Source organism: Rhinoderma darwinii, chromosome 12 (assembly GCF_050947455.1).
Source record: "Rhinoderma darwinii isolate aRhiDar2 chromosome 12, aRhiDar2.hap1, whole genome shotgun sequence".
Taxonomy (NCBI): Eukaryota; Metazoa; Chordata; class Amphibia; order Anura; family Rhinodermatidae; genus Rhinoderma; species Rhinoderma darwinii.
The window spans coordinates 50,571,384-50,593,553 of record NC_134698.1 but is presented as its reverse complement, the minus strand read 5'-3'; the positions used below and the strand labels follow the sequence as shown (position 1 = coordinate 50,593,553).

The window sequence follows — 22,170 nt, the reverse complement described above, 5'->3', positions numbered from 1 at the left end:
TGAGTACAAGATACAGCTTCTATGTATCCAGGATACCCAGAAGCTATACCTCAAAAAGTAAAAAAAAATGCTTTAATAAAAATCCATTTAAAAATTGTCTAAAATCCTCCAATACGTTGTTTTATAAAAAAAAATAAAAAATCAATCAAAAAAATGTGCTGAATGGTTTGCTTAGTTTTTAATTTATCTCTAAACTTGCAGTTTCCCGAGATGTGTGGCACGAGATTACAAACCAGCAAAAAAAACCTGTATACCTCAGATGGATGCCTCTAACGGATGCTATCCGTCGCTCATAGACTCCAATGATGAAATAAAACCCCATACATTAATGTAAAATAAAATTACTGGAAGGTGCAAGATTATAATGATTTGCTGTTATAACAAATTGTATAGCTTATGGAAATTCAAAATAGTTAAGGGTGGACGCATCTGTATTAATCGTGTTTTTTTATGTTTTATTTTCCTTCTTGACAACAATATAATAAAAAAATAAAAATAAATGTTATTTAATGTCCTCTCACCTAGCAATTCATAGAGAAGGTTCAGAATTTCCTTCCATGCTGGTCCACCTTTCTCCCCAATAAATTCAGCAAAGTGTGCTGCACTGATGTACACATTTAGACGGTCAATACAGTTCAGCACCAGAGCCAGCATTCCCTGCACAGGAAGCAGAAGTCTTAATAGTTGGAAAACCAAATGGGATCATTTTACATTCACAACAGTTACATTTGCATTAGGATCTGTTTACACTAAAATTGTGGCTTCCATTCATAACGGAAGTCACAATGCTCTACCATGTCCGTTGTATAGATAATAACGACAGTGCCTGACAGACCAATTGACAATCGATTTGTTGGGTTCTGGTGTGTGGGTTCCATCATTTTGATGGAAAAACTAGAGCTGCAGACAGTACTATTTTTCCTATCAAATTTGGATCCTTCCTCGGAGATGTGAACAGAACCTACATTTTTTTTCAGATGGTTCAGGGTAATGTCACACAAGTATTGTACACAAAAGCACAATGGAGCACAATATTAGTAAATACTCAATTAGATACGTTAAACTAGTGAGATTTCCACCTTCTCTTCCTCCCATACCAATTTGTTTTAGTCTTCATTTTAATAGGTTAACATTTCTGTGCCATTTATTTTCTTAATTATCTTTGTAGTGATAGGAGCTTTATTTTTCTGATATAAAGTTACAAATACCCTGCATAGACATGAATTTAAAAGATATCATGCTGGCTGCCTGCAGTCACTACAGGGAGCTTAGGAGCTAACTGCATACTGTTTATACATTTAGCCAGTGGCGCAACTACCGCGGTACCAGCCGTAGCGGCTGCTACGTGACACGCGGCTTGAGGGGACCCGTGCCGCCAGCCGACATGCCCCCCATATGCCTGGTGGCGCCGCTAACAGCCATTATGGCTGCTACAGCGGTAGCGCCGCTACTACGGGGCCTGCGCCGCCGAGCCTCTAACATGTATGGGCCGGGTGACACAGGCCCTCTCATGCCCGTAGGTGTCGCTAGCACCGGAGGGGGTCCCGGTACTAGCGACAGCCACCCTGTCTTGCAGTAATTGTACCGGTGTCTATAGCACGCAGGTACAAATACATGCATTAGCGCTAAATGGCCGGACACGTTCTGTGCCCGACCACTCAGCGCCTTACAATGACCCTGATTGGCAGGGCAAAATGACTTGCCCCGCCAATCAGCGCCTTTGAGAAATGCGTTATTCAGCTCCAGCAGACCTGCTCAGAAGAGAGCAGATCTGCATTGCCATCGGACGGCGCAGGAACGGGATCATGTGAGTATGTAAAGTTTTTTGGTTTTTTTTCTTGTATACAGGGGGGGTCTATATGTGGGGCACTATCTACGGGTGTCTATATGTGGGGATGTGGGGCACTATATACAGGGGGAGTCTATATGTGGTGATGTGGGCCACTATATACAGGGGGGGTCTATATGTGGGGATGTTGGCCACTATATTCAGGGGGGCCTATATGTGGGGAAGTGGGCCACTATATACAGGAGGGTCTATATGTGGGGATGTGGGCCACTATATACAGGGGGGTCTATATGTGGGGCACTATATACAGGGGGAGCGATATGTGAGATACTATATACAGGGGTGGACTATATGTAGAGCACTATCTATAGTGGAACTATTTTTAGGGAACTTTATATAGGGGTGGGCTGTATGTGGGAAACTATATAAAGGGGTGAGTTACCTGTGGGGCACTAGCTACAGGGGGACTATATGTAGGGCACCGTCTACAGGGGTGGGCTATATGTGGGACACTATATACAGGGGGAGCTATATGTGGGAAGCTATCTACAGAGGTGGCCTATATGTGGAGCACTATCTAAAGGGGAAGCTATATGTAGGGTAGCACGGTGGCTCTTAAGTTAGCACTATTTCCTTGCAGCTCTGGAGTCCATATGTGGGCACTATCTACAGAGGGCTGTATGTGGGACACTATATAAAGGGGATTCTATGTAGGGCACCATCTACAGAGGCTCTATGGGGGGGTCACCATCTACAGGGGGCAATGGAGGCACTATCTACAGGAGGCACGGTGTGTGTGTGTGTGTGTGTGTGTGGGACACAGTGTATGGTACTATTATAATCAGGGACACAGAGTATGGCGCTATTAAAGTTAGAGGTGCAGTGTATGGCACTTTATTATATTTAGAGGTGTTGAGAATTTTAACTTCGTTTATAGGTGCAGAAATGTTTTAAAAGTGAGAAGTGAAGACATCTGAGCGGAAAACTGCAGAAATGGGTCATGGCTGGGAGAAATCCATCATAGATGTCTGGACCAGAGGGAGAAGAAAATAACTAGAATCTGAGACGTCACCGGTGAGTCACTTAATGTAAATGTTTATTCTGCCTCTGATCAGTACTGTAGTCACTGTATGATCTGCAGCGAGATGATGGTGGTAGGATTTCTTTTTGTGAAACAGCATCTCCCAGCATATCCTTACTTTTGTTCGGGCCATGCTGGAAGCTATAATTTTACGCCGTACAAACTTATACGGCAGGGGTTGCACTAAATTGAGCTGTATTTGTTCTGGTGTTGTATACATGTACTGAGCTTGGTTCTGGTGTTGTATATATGTACTGATCTTGGTTCTGATGCTGTATTTAAGTACTCAGCTTTGTTCTGGTGCTGTATATAGTATGAGATTGGTTTTGGTAGGGTATATATGTAATGAGCTTGGTTCTTGGGATGTATATATGTACTGAGATTGGTTCTGGGGATGTATTTATGTACTGAGCTTTATTGTGGTGCTGTATATATGTACTGAGCTTGGTTCTGGAGATGCATATATGTACTGAGCTTTGTTCTGGTATTGTATATATGTACTGAGCTTGGTTCTGTTGCTGTATTTATGTACTGAGGTTGGTTCTGGTGCTGTATATATGTATGGGCTTTGTTCTAGTGCTGTATTTATGTACTGAGCTTTGTTCTAGTGCTGTATATATGTACTGAGCTTGGTTCTGGTGCTGTATATATATGCAAGAGCTTTGTTCTAGTGCTGTATTTATGTACTGAGCTTGGTTGTGGTACTGTATATATGTATGAGCTTGGTTCTGGATCTGTAATTATATAGGATATATTTATAATAACAAAATTGCAGGGAAGATGAAATTGTTCTCAATTCATTGTATATTTCATGGAAACCTGTCTGGTAGTTTTAACCCCTTGAACTGCCACCATGCGGTAATACATGACCTGACAATATTTCCAAACATTCCCTTGTATGTTTTTTTCAGATGCAGCAAAATCTTTAGAATCCACTTTTAAAATGGCGCACACTATATGCTAATTACTCATTAAAGGGTCATGGGGCGGTGCCGCTATCCTGAAGAGTCACATAGTCCTGCCTCCAAACCCACCTTTCCATGTTTGATTGACATCTCCCTGGCTGATACAACTTTCTCGGATGCGCCATTGCCTTGTGGCACTATACACAAGGGGGGGGGGGCTGTGTGGCACTATACACAAGGGGGAGCTGTGTGGCCATATACACATGGGGGAACTGTATGGCACTATTTACAAGGGGGAGGGCTGTGGCTCTATCTACAGGGGCCTGAGTGTGGCGCAATCTACAGGGGACTGTGTGTGGCACTATCTACTAAGGGGGCTGTGCTGCACTATCTACTAAGGGGGGGGCTGTGTGGCACTATATACAAGGGAGGGGGCTGTGTGGCACTACATACAGTGGGAGATGTATAGCGCTATATACAGTGGGGGCTTTATGGCGATATCTACAGGGGGCTGTATGGCACTATCACAAGGAGGAGGTGGGGGTGCTATCTACAAATGGGGTGTGACACTGTCTATAGGCGGCGCTATATAGTACTGTCTACAGGGGGGCTGTATGGCACATACTACAGGGGCACTATTTATAAGGGGGCTGCCTGTGGCACCCGGGGGAGAGGGCCCCGGTCAAGAGTTTGCTATGGGGCCCAGTCTTTCCTAGTTACGCCCCTGCATTGAGCTCAATAATAAGACATTATACTTCCAAGCTCCCAACACAGCAGACAACCATTATATTATATTTTAAATCTGTGTCTAAGCAGGGGATTTGGGGATTTGTATCAGAAAATAAATCCCTAATCACTATGATCAATTAAGAAATTACATCGGCACAGTATTTTGGTCCTAAAAACGACAAGGTGTTAAAAGCTGGTAATTCACTTTAAAAGAGAACATAAAGCTGTCAAAATATGATCATTATAATGTCTCTACACAAGAGCATTTCACTTTTATGTTAACCTGTTACTCAGGGACTATTCGATTTCGAGCACTTATGGGAGATGTGCTTTGCTACCAGAAAATAAGTCAAGGCATAAGTGGAAGTGGTGTAAAATGATCACCAAAAATTAGGAAACCCCAGAAATTCCTTTGTATTCTATAATGTGTGAAAGTCTTGTACCTCCTCTTTAAAAAGATTCTGCCTGTTCTTGAGTGAGCGGAGCTTATTTTGTTTATCTTCATGTTCTAGTTCTTCCTCGGGAGGCTGGAAATAAGCGATCAAGTCTTGCAGGGTTTGAACTACCTCCTCAATAGGCAGGGCGATGGGGGCGGTTACTGTCCGGTTGTTCCCCATCAGAGTATCCAGGTCACTAGGCATAGAAAGTAAAAAGATCAGGGTCAGCGAAAAACAACTCCCAATAGATCAGATTAATATTTTAGTAACTTCTCTAGGTGTTTTGCAAATACTGCTTAAAATGTTATAGAAGAATCAGCCAAATTGCAATACTTTTATAGACTATTTTTAAACATGTTCTCCATTGCCGGGTCTTTTTTGTAAGATTATCTATCACAATTTCTACTACAAACAGTATAGTGGATGTGAAGCACAAGCGAAATGAAAAGGCTCCATGTGGCACACTTAATTGGATGATACTTTCTGCACATTTCAAACATCAAATCTGCTTGAACTCCTGATGAGAACTATTTTCTGCTATCCTTTTAAGAAGTTATCAATAGATAAATGAACAAAACTCTTTGTGAAATGTGTGACAAAAATTAAACACTGCAATGCAATCTGTACTACCTGATAAACTGACTAAACAGGCCTGTGGTGTTACGAATGATTCTAGCAGCTTGGGACTCTTCATGCTGACACTTCTGTAATGTGACGCCATCATCCATATGGCCTTCCTGGTGCAGGATTGCCTGTTCAGATAAAAGCATATTTAAAATATAACCCATTCAGACATAGGGAGCACCCTTTAACAAAGCCCCATGTTGTAAACCAGGATCCTTAAGATTTTGATTCCCAAGGGTGTATGTTTTGACAATGTTGATCACCCAATACTCCTTTGCACTCTCTACTCCTTTGGTTTACCCCTTTCAGGACCAGACTAATTTTCATTTTATGCTTTTGTTTTTTCCTCCCTGCATTCAAAAAGTCATAACTCTTTTAATTTTTCGTTGACACAGCCATATGACGACTTATTTTTTTACGGGACAAGTTGTACTTTCTAATGGCACTATTTAATATTATGTGTCATGTACTGGGAAGCTAGAAAAAAATTAAAAATGGGGTGGAATTAGAAAAAAAAAAAGCAATTCCCACCTTTTCTTATGGGTTTCTTTTTTACGGTGTTCAATATACTGTGAAAATGACACATTACCTTGATTTTGCAGGTAAGTACAATCACGGTGATACCAGATTTATATATTTTTGTTATGTTTTAGCACCTTTAAAAAAAATGTAAAAGTTTGAAAGAAACAAAAAATGTTTTGCATCTCAATATTGTGACCCACGCAACTTCTTTATCGTTTTTATTAATACTATTTGCAGGAATGTTTGGCATTTCAATCACTTTTTATTCCGTTTTTTTGTGGGGGTTGAAGTGGCAAAAAAACTGCAATTCGGCCATTTTTTACTTTTTTCCCGCTACGATGTTCATCGTATTGGATGATAAATATTTTTATAGTTCAGGCATTTTTGGATGTGGGGATACCTGATGTGTTTATGTTTCTTTTTTTGACTTTTATTTTTTTCACTTTTATTTAGCCCCCCCTAGGGGGCTTAAACCTGCAACCATTAGATTGCTTATGCCATATACATAATCTATGGCAAAATCAGTGCATAGCTATTGAGACCTGCACAGGCAGGTCTCAAAAGCAATTTTCCTATAACAAGGCTTCCAGCTGCTAGAGGAGTACACTGGTTCCCGTGATCATGCCGCGCGGGAGTCGGTGACCAGCCCCGAAGCGAAAGGGGCAATGAAAACCGCTCAGATGCCGGTGGTTACATATGACTTAATGCTTGCAATCAGAAATGTTTCTGATCGCAAGCATTGCCGCTGGATCCCTGCTGTGTAACACAGCAGATACCCGGCGGCTATGGTGCCCGCTCTGTTTCTGAGCGGGCACCATCTTTATATACCCTTTCCTGACGTAAATAGGCATATTAGCGACGGGACAGGGTTAAAAGGACACTGTCCCATCACAGTTTTCCTCCTGTCTGATCACTCTTTCAGTGTGGCTTTGCTGGTTCTACTTCCTTCTCACTTTTGGGGTTCTCCAGAGATCAGTGTTTGGTCTCCTCCTGTTTTCTCTTTACACAATTCCAGTTGGGCAAGCTATCGTCAGATTTGGTTTCCAGCAGCATATTTATGCCGATGACACCCAACTATATACTTCCTCCCAGGACATTTCTCCTGCTCTCCTAAAAAAACATCAGTGAGCACTCCACTAAACAGACTGTCTCCACTTCAATCCATCATGAACGCAACAGGTTGATCTCTCTGTCTAGCGGTTATACTAACACCTCTGATCTCTGATGCTTATTACATTGGCTACCCGTTTCTTGCAGAATTAAACTAAAAACTATTCTCCTAGTCTACAAAGCTCGCCACAATGCTGCACCGTCATACATCTCTGCTCTATTCTCCGTTTATCAATTCATTCCTGCTCTTTGCTCAGCCACTGACATGCGACTATCATCCTCCCTTATTACATCCTCTCACTCTCGTTCTGTATCTATTCAGTGGAAATCACTGCCCCGGACCATTTGACTTTTTCCAAACATTTACTGTTTTAAGCATGCCTTGAAAACTTATTTCTTCAAGGAGACTTATGCCACATAATCATAGCTCATGGCCCATGAACAATCCGACCTGGTCACAAATGTCTACACTCCGCTCTGCTATTTCCTCATCTAGCTACTCTTGTTGCATCACTCTGCACTTTATATCTGTGTTGGCTCACATACTGGCTGGTTGACAGGTTCATGGAGCTTTATTTATATTCCCTTTGCCAAGACAAGGGGCAGGTCCCCTAGATAGTATTAGTACATTATACCTATTGTGTCACTCCCCCCAGTACATTTAGATTGACGCCTCTTATAGAAAGGGACTTCTCTTCTTTGTTCGTTGTTAGTTCAGGTGTTTTAATGATTTGTGATTTTACTTGTAAATTACTTTCCTAATTGTAGGAAATCTTAAAGGGAACCGGTCACCAGCATTTCACCTATTAAACCAGCAATACCTGGTGGTACGAGCATAAAAGAGTCATATCCTCTTTTGAAAAGTCACATCTTCCTTCCTCAATGTAAACAGGGCAGTGATCAGCAGATGAATGAGCAAACGCTTGTTTATCTGCTGATCGTTTAGTTTTAAATATAAAAAATATTATCGTTGTTGGCAATACATCTGTGTAAAGAGGGAGATACGCTGGCAACATGATAATAATGTATGGGGACGATTGATCAGAGTAACGAGCGCTCGTCCCAATATTAGCTCTTTGTGGAAGGAGGAAACGAGCGCCGATCAACAAGCGGTCTCGTTAATTGGTGCTCGTTACACTGGTCAAAATGGGCTGGTGTAAAAATACCTTTAGTAGCAGCATCAATTTCAACTCACCCTGGGCTGGAAATTATCTACTTATCAATTGATTCTCTCTGTACTTCGGATTTTCCATTAATTTTAGTCAGTTTACCTGCAAAGCTTCCACATCCACAGCTTTATCAGAATTAATGAAATTGATTATTTATCCTATCTCCTATTAACAAAAATTCCACTCCAAAGCCTCTGAGCCATGCTCTGTTCTCAATAAATGTACACCTATTTTCACCCCACTAGTTATCATTTGACACTCCTATATGTCAGACTATGACTCCATACACAAAGAGCCCCAATCCCTCATGCCCCATTTAGCCATCTGCCATCTGCATGCTTCTGCTTCTTTATTTATTATTTTCCCTGTTTTATAATGGCTTCTGCTGCAGATAGCTTATTATATCCACCTTGGCATTCCCTAATCTTGTATTCATTATCCATCTATAATATTATCCAATAAGGCAGTGGGTTGAAACCTGTGTTTCTAGCTATCTTTCCAGCTACAGACTGTCAAGCCATGCTGGGAATTGTAGTTTTGCAATAGCTGTAGAGACACGAGTTGCAAACCACGGTGATAACGATTTATTTTATATATATATATATATATATATATATATATATATATATATATATATCATTTTTTTTTTTTTTTTTTTATCAAATTAGGTAAAACATGTTATACCAGAAAATCTCATCTACTTGTTCAGATCTGGCAGACTATGTTCTTCCTTATAGTCCTAGTTATGAATCTCTGTTTCCTACTCTTCAACTAGTAGAAACACTGTCAAATGGCAGGTACTGTGTATGAAAACCATGCCATTTTTATTTGGGTGTATGATGCCAATGCTTGAAGGGGTTGTCCAGTTTAGAAAACTAATTTTATATATTCTATTAGGGTATTCTGAGTTAATAGACTGCGGTCTCCGTTTAGGATTCTCATCTCTTGGCCAAAATGGAAAGTGGTTACAAAGAGCGTCTCCCTCACTCTAGAGGACCTGTCCTGTCCTACATTACACAGACAACCCATTGATTTAAATGGGCACTCTGTAATATTTAAAGGGGTTGGCCCCTTTCCCATAAATATGTTTAATCAAACATCTGATGTCAAGTTTTAATGATTACTAATATGCCTTCTTATTTTAAATTCTGCCGAATCTATGATATCTCCTGTTTCTGTACCCCACCCCCTAAACAGTGCTCTATGTAATACGTATACTCACTCTTCTTTTTAGCGGTCCCAGTCGTGCGGTCTTGGCATCTTGGGCTTTATAGGTCAGCCACAGGCCGCTGTCTACATGCTGAATAAAGCAAATAGAATCCCCATACTTAATCTCAGCAACTCCCATTCCATCAATGTCTCGCCTTGGGCCAGAGTCCAACTTTTCCTACATTGAGAACAAATAGCCAATGAACATTTCCACAGGATATTTGAAAGCACAAAAGTATACACAAAACATCAACATTTTATAAAAAAAAAATATTGACAGAAAATGAAGTGAAAATATTTGCAAGTGATAAGTAGAGTAGAGTCCAAGCTACACAGTGATTTTCAATAGAGATCATTTTTATTCTACTATCAATTATATAAATAGACTTTTTACACAATTTTAAAACACCTTACGTGGGCAAACTTCAAAAGTCTACAGAAACTGCAAGTCTATCCAAAGTTTGTTAATTTTGCCCTGGTTAAATAACTACAGTCCCAACGATGCTGCATAAATTGGTGGCCTGTGATTCATGCCTTGCTATCAAGCAGGCCAGCAAAGACAAAGACTGTGACCTTTACTGGAACATGTTAATTATACAGAGTTAAATCCTACAAACTCCTCCATAACAATGTTAAATTTGTAAAGCCTGTAGGGGCCTGCTGCGTGTTACCAAAATGAAAGCAGAGAGGTGGCTTATAAAAGGGCTAAATGTTCCAATAACACTTTATTATTATAGTGTGCAGGCTCGTGTAGTGTAGACTTGTAAAATCTATGGTTACTCTCGACAAGCAATGAAAGTGACGGATTACTTCACAAGTTTTACTACTGTTTAGCCTGCACCCCATTTTATATCCTGCAGATAGGAAAAACTAAATGCTGTTAACAATCACAGCTTTACATAGTTTCACAAATACACAGATACAAATATATCAAGGAAACCAGCACTTTTAAAGTGTATCCGATCAACTATATAAAGCGGCTAAACTTGAAGGGGTTGTCTGGGTTTAGAAAAAGGGTCTGCTTTTCTCCCAGAAACAACACCACTCCTGTCCATGGGCTATTCCTGATATTGCAGTTCATCCCCATTCAAGTGGGGGACACAACAATGGACAATAGTGGTGCGGTTTCTGGGAGAAAATCAGACCCTTTTTCTAATCTTAGACAACTCCTTTAAGCTGGTGATTTACAGGACAATTTGCCACCTATCAAACCCGCATTCTGATATTGTTCATCAGGAAGTTGTATACAAAGGGCCGTACATTACTAGATATTTGCTGCAAGCATGAATGGGGTTTTCCCATTAACAACATTTATCACCAATTATGGGTCCCCCAGTGATCACTAGAATGCAAGTCCTTGAGTCCCCTGCAAGATTGGAGCAGTAGTGTGCATGCGTGACCACTGATTGATATAGACGAGTACAGCACTGAAACTGATGGATATAGCAGAGTACAGCACTGAAACTGATGGATATAACTGAGTACAGCACTCAACTATTTCTGTCAGTCCCATAGACAGTGAATGGACTGCTCTTTTCACACAGGGGACTTTGGGTCCTACATTATAATGATTGATGGTCAGACCCACATGATCACACATTTATCAGCTACCTTGTGGATAGGTGATAAATGTTCTTTATGGGAAAACCTCTTTAAATAATCTAAAATGATGTAGAAAATAATTCCCACTGTTGCAAATATTGTTCATGGACTGCTCCTTTAAGCTGTTAAATGTTAACAGAGCTTCTTTCTCTGTCCCCGTATTTTTCCATAGTCCAACAGAAACTAAAGAGAACAAGAAGATTTGCACAGTATGCAGCAGGGAGGGCTGGAAGAATATCCAGCTGTTACTAAAAAACACAGTCAGTACGAGGGATAGGGAAAGAAGGTGGCTATGTCAGGGATCATTACCATGTATATTGTCTGAAAAATATTATCCTCACATATATGTATATACATTTCAGTTCTTTGTGTAATATACTGATATATATAACAAGTTCTTTGTTCATGTCGGACACACCTATGGAAGACACCGCCCCCTGGAATGCAAAGAGGAGTGTGCAGAAGAATGTATAGCAAAAGTTACAGCAGAAGAGCCAATGGAATTCAAGCAAGTCACACATCTATAGGGAGGGGCATGTGTCTTCTCTGTGTGTGTTTCTTTGTTCTGAATAAAGTTCAGTCCCTCCTGGCTGACATTGAAGCTGTACCTCAGACATTTGTGTGGTGTACTTCTCTCCAGGCATGCCTTCAGCTTTCAATTTACAGAGGTGGTTATTCGGTGTGAAATGCGGACCTGACATTTGGTGCCGAAGCCGGGACCTCACTCGAGGAAAAATCAAAATCCGGACAACCGACAATCACAGGGTGAAACAGAGGACTCAAAGTTGCCCACTGAAGGAATTTGATCACCTCCGCAATAACACGGTAAGCGAATTGATTTTATAAATCTTCGTATTATCTGTGTTAGTGGACAGTCTTGTGGCGATCTGTAGAACCCTTTTGTTGATTTCCTGGATTATCTCAGGCGACAGAGGTGATATTTTCCGCTGTGAGGTTGGAAACCTGTGAGACCCTAGTCGCGCCCGACTAACCATCCTCTGGGTAATTAGGGACTGGATAAAGTTATATAACACGACCAGAGAGCTGCAGACTGTGGAATTTTTAATATTTCCAGCGAGGCCAGAGAGTCTAAATAAATAAAGTTATATAACACGACCAGAGAGCTGCAGACTGTGGAATTTTTAATATTTCCAGCGAGGCCAGAGAGTCTAAATAAATAAAGTTATATAACACGACCAGAGAGCTGCAGACTGTGGAATTTTTAATATTTCCAGCGAGGCCAGAGAGTCTAATTGAATATTTTTGAGAGTCTAATTAAAGATTTTTTATAATTCTAGCGAGATGTAATGATAAATACATTGCAGACTAGAGTTTATACTATTTCGGCGAGACTTAGCGTTGGAGACTGTGAAATTATATTATTTCCTGCCAGACCAAGAGTTGCAGATCGAAAATTGTTATATAAATTACGTGTATAATATAGACTGTTAGAATGGATGGTTTACGGTTCATATTCAAATCTACAGGATTGTCCATGTCTGGACAGTCCTATTCGCATGATTTAGTGAAGCGAAGGGAAGGGAAGCAGTATGTGAGTAAAATGAAGGAATTGATGGATGTGTGTGGGATCCATAGAGGAGGGCGGCTCCAAGCCGCAGATTGGGCAAAAGGTATTCTGGAGAACAAAGGGAAGTTGGAAGGTAGAAAGTTGATGAAAAGTGCTTTAGAGGGATTTGCAGAAGAGGAAGTTAGGAATAAGAAAGGTATTGTATGTATTAGAAAACACAGGACCAGCCGACGCCCGGTAATGGTGTCCGTACCTCATGTTGAGTGTGTCCTCATTGTTGGTGGGAAACCACCCCCCCCCCTTTCACAGCTGCGCACTGTGTTTCCAATGGGAGAGGCTGCCCCCCCCCTGCCCCTGATGTGGCCACGCCCGGCCCAACCAAATCAGTATGAAATAATCACCTTGTTAATTTTGTCATTTGTAGTGTTTTTTTTTCTATTTACAGAAGTTCCAGTCTAGTTCACAGATGAAGCAACACGTCATCATAATATAGAGATGGTGGCCGACAGATTGTACGGTTAAACATTAACGTAGATAATTCCTATACAATGGTGTGATGAATGATTGCAGATACGTATGTTGTTTTGCCGGCATTGAAAGTGTTAAGATTGTGAGAAGCTGTGAGTTTGTGACCCCCCTCCCTCCCCTCTAAAGTGTGCTGTGTTTGGGAGGAGGAGGAGGAGGAGGAGGGGGGGCTGACTGGGTGCAGTCCGCAGGGCTGATGAGACAAAGGGATTTCAATATGCACTGCTGAGATATATATATATATATATGTAATGTGTACAAACCGAAATAAATTTCTTCTCTTTTGCGCATGCGCTGTTGTTGATAAAAGTTACGATATTTATGTGTTCTGATATGATCAGATTTCATGTGTTTTGATGTTAATTCAGATGTATTAAACTACAGATACTGTGAGACACGGGGTTTTGAAAATGTATGTGCCCCCCACCGTTCCCTATTTATATATACAGTTTATTGGTTTGCAGTAATTAATGTTATCAGAGATAATATTTTTTGTTTTATTGAATAACAAACTACAATTGTTTTGCTTTTGATTTCACACATGAGTTATGTCATTGTAAAGATCAAATGTATTTTCGTCAGGAAAAAGTCATTTTTGTTTCAGGCTGTTGTACATTACAGGGGGTTAAACTAGTGCCGCACAGATAGAGTGCCAGACTTTGTTATGTTGAGATGTAGTTTTGAACTCTGCTACATTACTTTCGCAGAGTCCACAAAGGGGGGAAGGGTGAAGGAACTGATCAGGTACAATTTTGGTTTGTTTTGAGTTAATTAATTTGGTTTCAGGAGATCTAAAATGTGTAAGAGACCCCAATAAGTAATCCAGATTAAATGTGTATGAGAGTAACCTACATTTTGAGGTTTGTGTAGATGGTTGTGTAAGAGACCATCCCCCTCCAGCAAATTTACACAGGAGGCGATGTGACGTCACTCACACGAGTCTTTATGGATTAAGATGAGGGGGAAGGCAAAACAAAAATTGTCTGGACATTGTTAATTTGATGTAAAGTTTTTAGGAATGTTTTCTTTTTATTTGTTTTTGTATTAATCAAGTATTTGCAGAACCTGATAAAAGTGAGATTCTCAAAGTGCTCGTGATTATCAGATGAGTGTTGAGAAGTCTATAACATTTGGTTTTATTTTAGAGAATGAAGACGCCACCCCTTTGAGATGTTCTATCTATATGTGACATGGGTTTTTAATGTAAATTTGTAATAAAGAGATATTTTATTATACAAGATGTACAAGCCGGGATACGAAGCACCAGGTAAATCATCCAGAAACCACTCTCACCTTCTTGTTCATCTCAAGGAGCGGAGCTGGAGGTGCTCGCTGAGGCTTGTAACCTGGCAGAAGGTAAGACAGCCGACATTTACACTGACTCTAGGTACGCTTTTGGCATCGCCCACAATTATGGGCCCATTGGTAGTAGGAACTTTATTGGATCATCGGGTAAGCCAATTGAGAGAGCGAGAGAAGACAGACCTGACAACAAGGATATGTGCAGCCAGGTGTCAGTAAATTGGCTTGTCCCTGGATACAATAATGCCACCACTAGGTTTGTAGCAGCCGGCATGATGTGCGCACGGCATGACATAGGTAAAACAGCAAAGGTACCTGTGAAAAGTGCAGCCCGGCCAGATTAACAGTCCCAGCGACTGCAGAACATACAACTACCGGAGGTAGAAGTGTATGACGCGGTGCTCGTATGTGTAGACCTATTCTCAGGGGGGCCTGAAGCCCGGCCTGTATTTTCCCCACTACAGACGTTGTGTGTAAGTGACAGGGGAACATTGTTATCCCAAGTATTGAACTGGTGTTTGTACAATGATAAGATGTCAGCAGTTCTCTAGACATTGTCCCAAGGTTAGTTTGATTAATAACTGTATTTAAGAAGGGTTGTGGGAATATTAAATATTGAGGTTAAGTTTTATGTAAAGTTCTGGACCAGCCTTAGCATTGGACTATTAGAGTCATGCGTCAGATAAAAGGTACAGAAGTGGAATATTCCCATTAGAAAACATTTTTATTTGTTTATTTTTATTTTTGTTGTGAAAGGGAAATTTTAGAGCAGAGAATTCTGTGCAGTGTATATGTGTATGTATAGATATGTATATAAAGAAGAAGAATCAATTTGTAAGTTTTAGTTACTGACCAGTGTGAACGTTTGATGTAAAGATGCTATTTGTTAATGTTTTTCTTCAATTGAATTATCTGATTAAGATCAATTAATGTTTATGCAATGAAAAAGCTTGTTCTCCACAGGAAGTGTCCAACTGGGAGCGGAAGGCGGGAGAACCAGATTCTAACAGAATGTGGACGGATAAAGGAAGGTGAACGGTGGCACCCAATTCACTCTTGATGGCACTTGTTTTGATGGTGTATGACCTCACATATGCCCCAAGACTGCAAGGATCGATTTGGTAAGATCTAATTGGTATGTCCCAGGTTTTACAGCTGTCGCTGCTAAATTCTGTTAGAGCTGTTTGATTTGCCTACAGAACAGTCCTGGCAGACCGGTGCCACCCTTATCATACCCGCCTCCCACAAAGAGAACAGACCTTGAGAGGCCTTCCCAGGTAGAACGAACCAGATTAGAGTAAGAAAAATAGGTTTAAGACGCTTGTCAGATAAACATGTGGAATCTGTGTATCTTTCTGTGAGGTGGAGATGTTCCAGGCAATCAGCTGAGATCAAGGTACAAATCCTGCTGAAAGGGTATCACCAAGTGCAAATGAAATGTACCCAGTAATCACACATCTTCTAGGTGCACTGTCCATTGTAACAGAGAAGTTTTTCCTTATATAAAGGTGTTTGATGTCATTTAAGGGCCTGACATTATTGTATGTACTTAGAACAACGTTTATAATGTATGCGGATGATGTTATCACCAGATTAGTATTTATTTTAACAATTGACAAGGGTTGGGGGTCCCCCAGCAAGTGCCAGTAAATATGAACTAAAAGACTTTTAACACGATAAACTCCATCACTGAGATGCGGCAGGCGCAGCCTGAGCCAGTACAACGCGTTTATCATGAACTGACGGCAGTGTCACAATTCTAAGCGGCCGCCCAGACAAGTAACTTGCCAGAGGAAGAGTACAGATGCGGAGGGTTTGATAGTCACAATACAACTCCACTAATCCGCCTACGTGGGATCTCACCCCAGGCTCACAACATGAGGTGCTATGTACAGCCTGATGACGTAAACTAAAGGAGACGGTGTCGGACAGATGAGAAGGACCAAACCAAGTCCTGAGGACATCAGCAAAGTAAAGACCAAAGACCTGAGTGAATCCGTCAGCAGGATCAAGTGTTTTGATAAGTAAGTGACCAGGAGGGGGTAATAATAACTCCCCCACTGGACACCAACGTAGTCTGACTCCACAATTGTGTGGGTTACCCTGAGGGTGACAGTCAGTGAAGAGCAGAAGACAGGAGAAGAAGAAGGTGATGGTGTACAGGACTGGCAATGAACTGATGGGACCCGAGACCTGAGGGTGATAGCATGAGATTGGTGATAGCATTATGTTATTAGCTGAGGCCCTATTGTTTATAATGTCTGAGGTTTATAATTATAATGTGTGTAAATATGCCACGGTGCTGCAGATTACAATCTGAGGAGTTTTATGTGAAGGTGTGAGGTGAAGGTCACTGTGCTGCCCATGACCTGTCATATCTGCAGGGGTAAAGTCCCATTAGGACAGTAAGTGACAGTGCGACAATTATTACTGTTAATAAAAATGTAGACCGGATTAATATATATATATATATATTACAACCAGCAGCGGTTTGTAGATTATATCAAGACAACCATCCTGTATCCAGAGGAGAATAGGGAAAGTTAGGACCACTCCGACACCTTGGAAGTCCAGGTACAAAGGGGGGTTACTCATCAGGAGTAGCTCGTCTCAAGCTGGTGAAGAAATCCAAAACCCCTACCCGCCTGGTTCGAGTGGTCAGTGGTAGGTTGCTAGGCAAGACTCAGGGATAGAGTAATAATATTTTTAGGGGGGACTGTCAGGGATCATTACCATGTATATTGTCTGAAAAATATTATCCTCACATATATGTATATACATTTCAGTTCTTTGTGTAATATACTGATATATATAACAAGTTCTTTGTTCATGTCGGACACACCTATGGAAGACACCGCCCCCTGGAATGCAAAGAGGAGTGTGCAGAAGAATGTATAGCAAAAGTTACAGCAGAAGAGCCAATGGAATTCAAGCAAGTCACACATCTATAGGGAGGGGCATGTGTCTTCTCTGTGTGTGTTTCTTTGTTCTGAATAAAGTTCAGTCCCTCCTGGCTGACATTGAAGCTGTACCTCAGACATTTGTGTGGTGTACTTCTCTCCAGGCATGCCTTCAGCTTTCAATTTACAGAGGTGGTTATTCGGTGTGAAATGCGGACCTGACAGCTACATGGGGAAGCATTGAGGGAGAAGAGCATTTTATTTATCAAAAGACAAGGCCCTACCCTTAAATTTATTTATGCAACCAACCGGACAATGTGTCTGAGCGGTTAACAATTCTGTACGTGCCAAACATCATGAACACTTTCCTTCTGTGCATTGGTGAGGGAAGAAGGTATGAACTCCCGGAGAAGGCCTACAGGCGTCTCTGGACCCTACCTGTGGAAGGGTGCACAGCAAAGCTTGCAATAAGAACAGGTGTAGGGGATAAGGTTGGAGGAGGGACCGGTGGGGGACGAAGGGCACAGGGGACAATTAAAAAAATAATCTGATAGTTATCTTGCTGAATTTCAGGTACCTAGGGTGATGGGATGTATTCTGCGTTGGACACCAAGAAAGCTTACCCTGTCTCTGCTAGTAAACACATTATGTGATCATTTATGATATTTTAATTAAGACAATATTTGGTCTGTCTTTTTTTTCCCGATGTTCACTTACACATATACATAGTTACATAGTTACATAGTTAGTACGGCTGAAAAAAGACACATGTCCATCAAGTCCAACCAAGGGAAGGGAAAAGGGAAGGAAAAATTTCTACACATAGGAGCTAATATTTTTTTGTTCTAGGAAATTATCTAACCCTTTTTTAAAGCCATCTACTGTCCCTGCTGTGACCAGCTCCTGCGGTAGGCTATTCCATAAATTCACCGTTCTTACTGTAAAGAAGCCTTGTCGCCTCTGCAGCTTGAACCTTTTTTTCTCCAGACGGAGGGAGTGCCCCCTTGTTTTTTGAGGGGGTTTTACAAGGAACAGGATATCACCATATTTTTTGTATGTGCCATTAATATATTTATATAAGTTAATCATGTCCCCCCTTAGTCGTCTTTTTTCAAGGCTAAATAGGTTTAATTCTTTCAATCTTTCCTCATAACTTAAATTCTCCATGCCCCTTATTAGCTTCGTTGCTCTTCTTTGTATTTTTTCCAACTCCAGGGCATCCTTTCTATGAACTGGAGCCCAGAACTGAACTGCATATTCTAGATGGGGCCTCACTAATGCTTTGTAAAGTGGCAATATTACATCTCTGTCCCGCGAGTCCATGCCTCTTTTAATACACGACAATATCTTGCTGGCCTTTGAAGCAGCTGATTGACACTGCATGCTGTTATTGAGTTTATGATTTACAAGAACACCCAGATCCTTCTCAACAAGTGAATCCGCCAGTGTAGCGCCCCCTAGGACATATGATGCATGCAGGTTGTTGGTACCCAGATGCATAACTTTACATTTATCTACATTAAACTTCATCTGCCAAGTGGACGCCCAAACACTTAGTTTGTTTAAATCTGCCTGTAATTCATGAACATCTTCCATAGTCTGAACTATATTACATAGCTTGGTGTCATCTGCAAAAATAGAAATAGTGCTATTAATCCCATCCTCTATATCATTAATAAATAAGTTGAATAATAGTGGTCCCAGCACTGAACCCTGGGGTACACCACTTATAACCGGTGACCATTCAGAGAAGGAATCATTGACCACAACTCTCTGGATACGGTCCTTGAGCCAATTCTCAATCCAATTACAAACTATATTTTCTAAACCTATAGTCCGTAATTTACCCATTAGGCGTCTATGGGGGACAGTGTCAAATGCCTTTGCAAAGTCCAAAAACACTAAATCCACAGCGGCCCCTCTGTCTAGACTTCTGTTTACCTCTTCATAAAAACAGATTAGGTTAGTTTGACAACTTCTGTCCTTAGTAAAACCGTGCTGGCTGTCACTTATAATGCTATTTATTGTCACACAATCCTGTATATAGTCCCTCAATAGCCCCTCAAACATTTTCCCCACGATGGATGTTAAGCTTACTGGTCTATAATTACCCGGGGAAGACCTAGAGCCCTTTTTGAAAATAGGCACCACATTTGCCCTGCGCCAGTCCCTTGGCACTATACCAGTCACTAGAGATTCTCTGAATATTATGAAAAGGGGGACAGAAATAACTGAACTAAGCTCTTTAAGAATTCTAGGGTGTAACCCATCTGGTCCCGGAGCCTTGTGCACATTTATTTTATTTAATTTAGCTTGGACCATCTCTACATTCATCCAATTCAGTATATCAGCCGATATATTAACAGCACTGGCACCGGCTACATCAGCTGCTCTTTCTTCAGTTGTATATACAGAGCTAAAGAACCCATTTAGTAACTCTGCCTTCTCTTGATCCCCTGTGACCAACTCCCCATTACCACTATCTAGGGGTCCTACATGTTCAGACCTTGGCTTTTTTGCATTTATATGCTTGAAGAATTTTTTAGGATTTGTTTTACTATCCTTGGCCACCTGCCTTTCATTTTGTATTTTTGCTAATTTTATTACATTTTTACAGATTTTATTAAGCTCTTTATATTTTACAAAGGCTACAGCTGTACCCTCAGATTTGTATTTTTTAAATGCCCTTTTTTTGTCATGTATTGCCCCTTTCACAGAAGGTGTAAGCCATGTGGGGTTTAATTTGAGTTGTTTATACTTATTACCTGTAGGAATAAATTTTGCACTATAATAACTCAAAGTAGATTTGAAAATCTCCCATTTATCATTTGTTCCATTATTTGACATTAGTTCTTCCCAGTCCATATCCTGAATTGCAGCCCTCATCCTGGGGAAATTGGCTTTCTTAAAATTAAATGTTTTTGCCCTCCCAGCCTGCGTTTGTTTTTTACAGTATAGGTAAAATAGAACTATATTGTGATCACTGTTACCGAGGTTTTCACGAACATTGACATTCCCAACAAGATCTGCATTATTAGAAATGACCAGATCCAACAGAGCTTCACCTCTAGTCGGGTCTTCCACAAACTGGCCCATAAAATTTTCCTGCAACAGGTTGAGGAAATGTCTCCCCTTTGCAGTTGAAGCCGAACCATGACACCAATTAATATCCCGGAAATTAAAATCTCCCATTATCACTACAGTACCCGCCTGTGCAGCCCGCTCCATCTGTTTATATAGCTGAACTTCCATCTCCTCAGTTATATTGGGGGGTCTATAGATTACACCAAAAGTAATTTTTTCAGTGTTTACCTCCCTTTCTAGTTCCACCCACAAGGTTTCAACCTCCTCACAGTCTTCACCCACTATTGTCTCTTTCACACTCGCCTTCATATCACTTCTCACATACAGACATACACCACCGCCTTTCCTATTTGTCCTGTCTTTACGAAAAAGTGTAAAACCCTGTAGATTTACAGCCCAGTCATGTGAAGAGTCCAGCCATGTTTCAGCAACACCAACTATATCTATATTTTCTTCCAGTATCAAGGCCTCCAGCTCCCCCATTTTACTTGCTAGACTTCTGGCATTTGTGAACATACACTTTAACTTGCCTGTCAGTTTTTCACAGATGGGACAATATTCAGTAAAATATGTACAGTAATAAAAGAACAGAAGATTGGAGCAGCACTGTGAATAAACGCCTAACTAGGCTGGTGCAAAGCTTCAGAAATAAAGGAGTGACCTCTCCTTATATACTAGATATCCAAAAGAAGAGAACATGAAGCAGAACTCAAAAAAAGGAAGTTTATAAGACCGCAATGTTTCAATGCCTTCATAGAGGAGGTGAAACGTTGCGGTCTTATGTTGGATGAATAAATTTCCTTTTTATATAGTAATAAATATATTTTTATTTGTCCATTTCAAAACGGGGTGTGAAATTTAATGTTACAATGAGAAAGGAATCAGAAGGTGTAGAAATGTACGAAGTTTTACTACAATAAATGTTTTGTCATGGTTTTCAAGTTCTAAAGGCATGTATTTACCTTTGATGCTCTAAAACAGAACGCTGAAGACTTGGTATCAGACTTTGCTCGGTCTTGTAGCACTAATCCTTGGTCCTCTGTCAGTGTCAAATATTGCCCAGTTGTAATATGTCGCAGGCGGAATGTCTGCCCCCATTTTATGTGACTTCCACTCCAGCTGCATAAAACAAGAGTATTAAAAAGGGATTCCCTCAGAAGAAATGTGCTACGAGCTATGCAGAAAAAAATGATGGTACCTTATTCTGAGGGGTTCCACTCTCCATAATGACCTGGCACGGATACCTGCTCCTCCTGCTTCATAATTAACTTTCCTGGCATAAAAAAAGTTGTATATAATGTTTATAAAACATGTGAGTGGAAACAGAGATTTAGCAGAACTGCATATGTGAAACCATCTCTTCCTATATACAGGCATACACAGCAGCTACTGCTTAAGTCGACTTTAATTCAACGACCATCCTATTTTGGGCTTTAAAGCAATCCCCCAGTCAAGGCCAAAAAATTAACTACAAACTGCAAAATTATAGTTTGCATACCTGGTGTCCTTCTGCTGCTTGTTCCTGGCTCCGTACCTGCGTTACACTCACCATTGTCTGGTATCCAAGGTGGCTGCCACTGCTTTCTCAGACTTGCCTATGGGGAGCGTTGTCTGCAAGTCTGAGACACGCCCCCTCCCCCTCCACTGCCTTTGT

The 22,170-nt window shown here is 40.9% G+C and overlaps 1 protein-coding gene across 4 annotated transcripts in view; it reads right to left on the bottom strand.

Moving 5' to 3' along the window:
* Positions 1–22,170, bottom strand: part of RYR3 (ryanodine receptor 3) — a 658,838-nt gene that overhangs the window by 395,048 nt on the left and 241,620 nt on the right. For all 4 annotated transcript variants that reach the window (XM_075844915.1, XM_075844916.1, XM_075844917.1 and 1 more), the window contains 6 exons: positions 21,715–21,789; positions 21,479–21,635; positions 9,589–9,753; positions 5,572–5,693; positions 4,948–5,137; positions 522–657 (listed from right to left, as the gene is read on the bottom strand). In XM_075844915.1, coding sequence (XP_075701030.1) covers positions 522–657; positions 4,948–5,137; positions 5,572–5,693; positions 9,589–9,753; positions 21,479–21,635; positions 21,715–21,789 — 845 coding nt within the window. The remainder of the gene's footprint in view (positions 1–521; positions 658–4,947; positions 5,138–5,571; positions 5,694–9,588; positions 9,754–21,478; positions 21,636–21,714; positions 21,790–22,170) is intronic.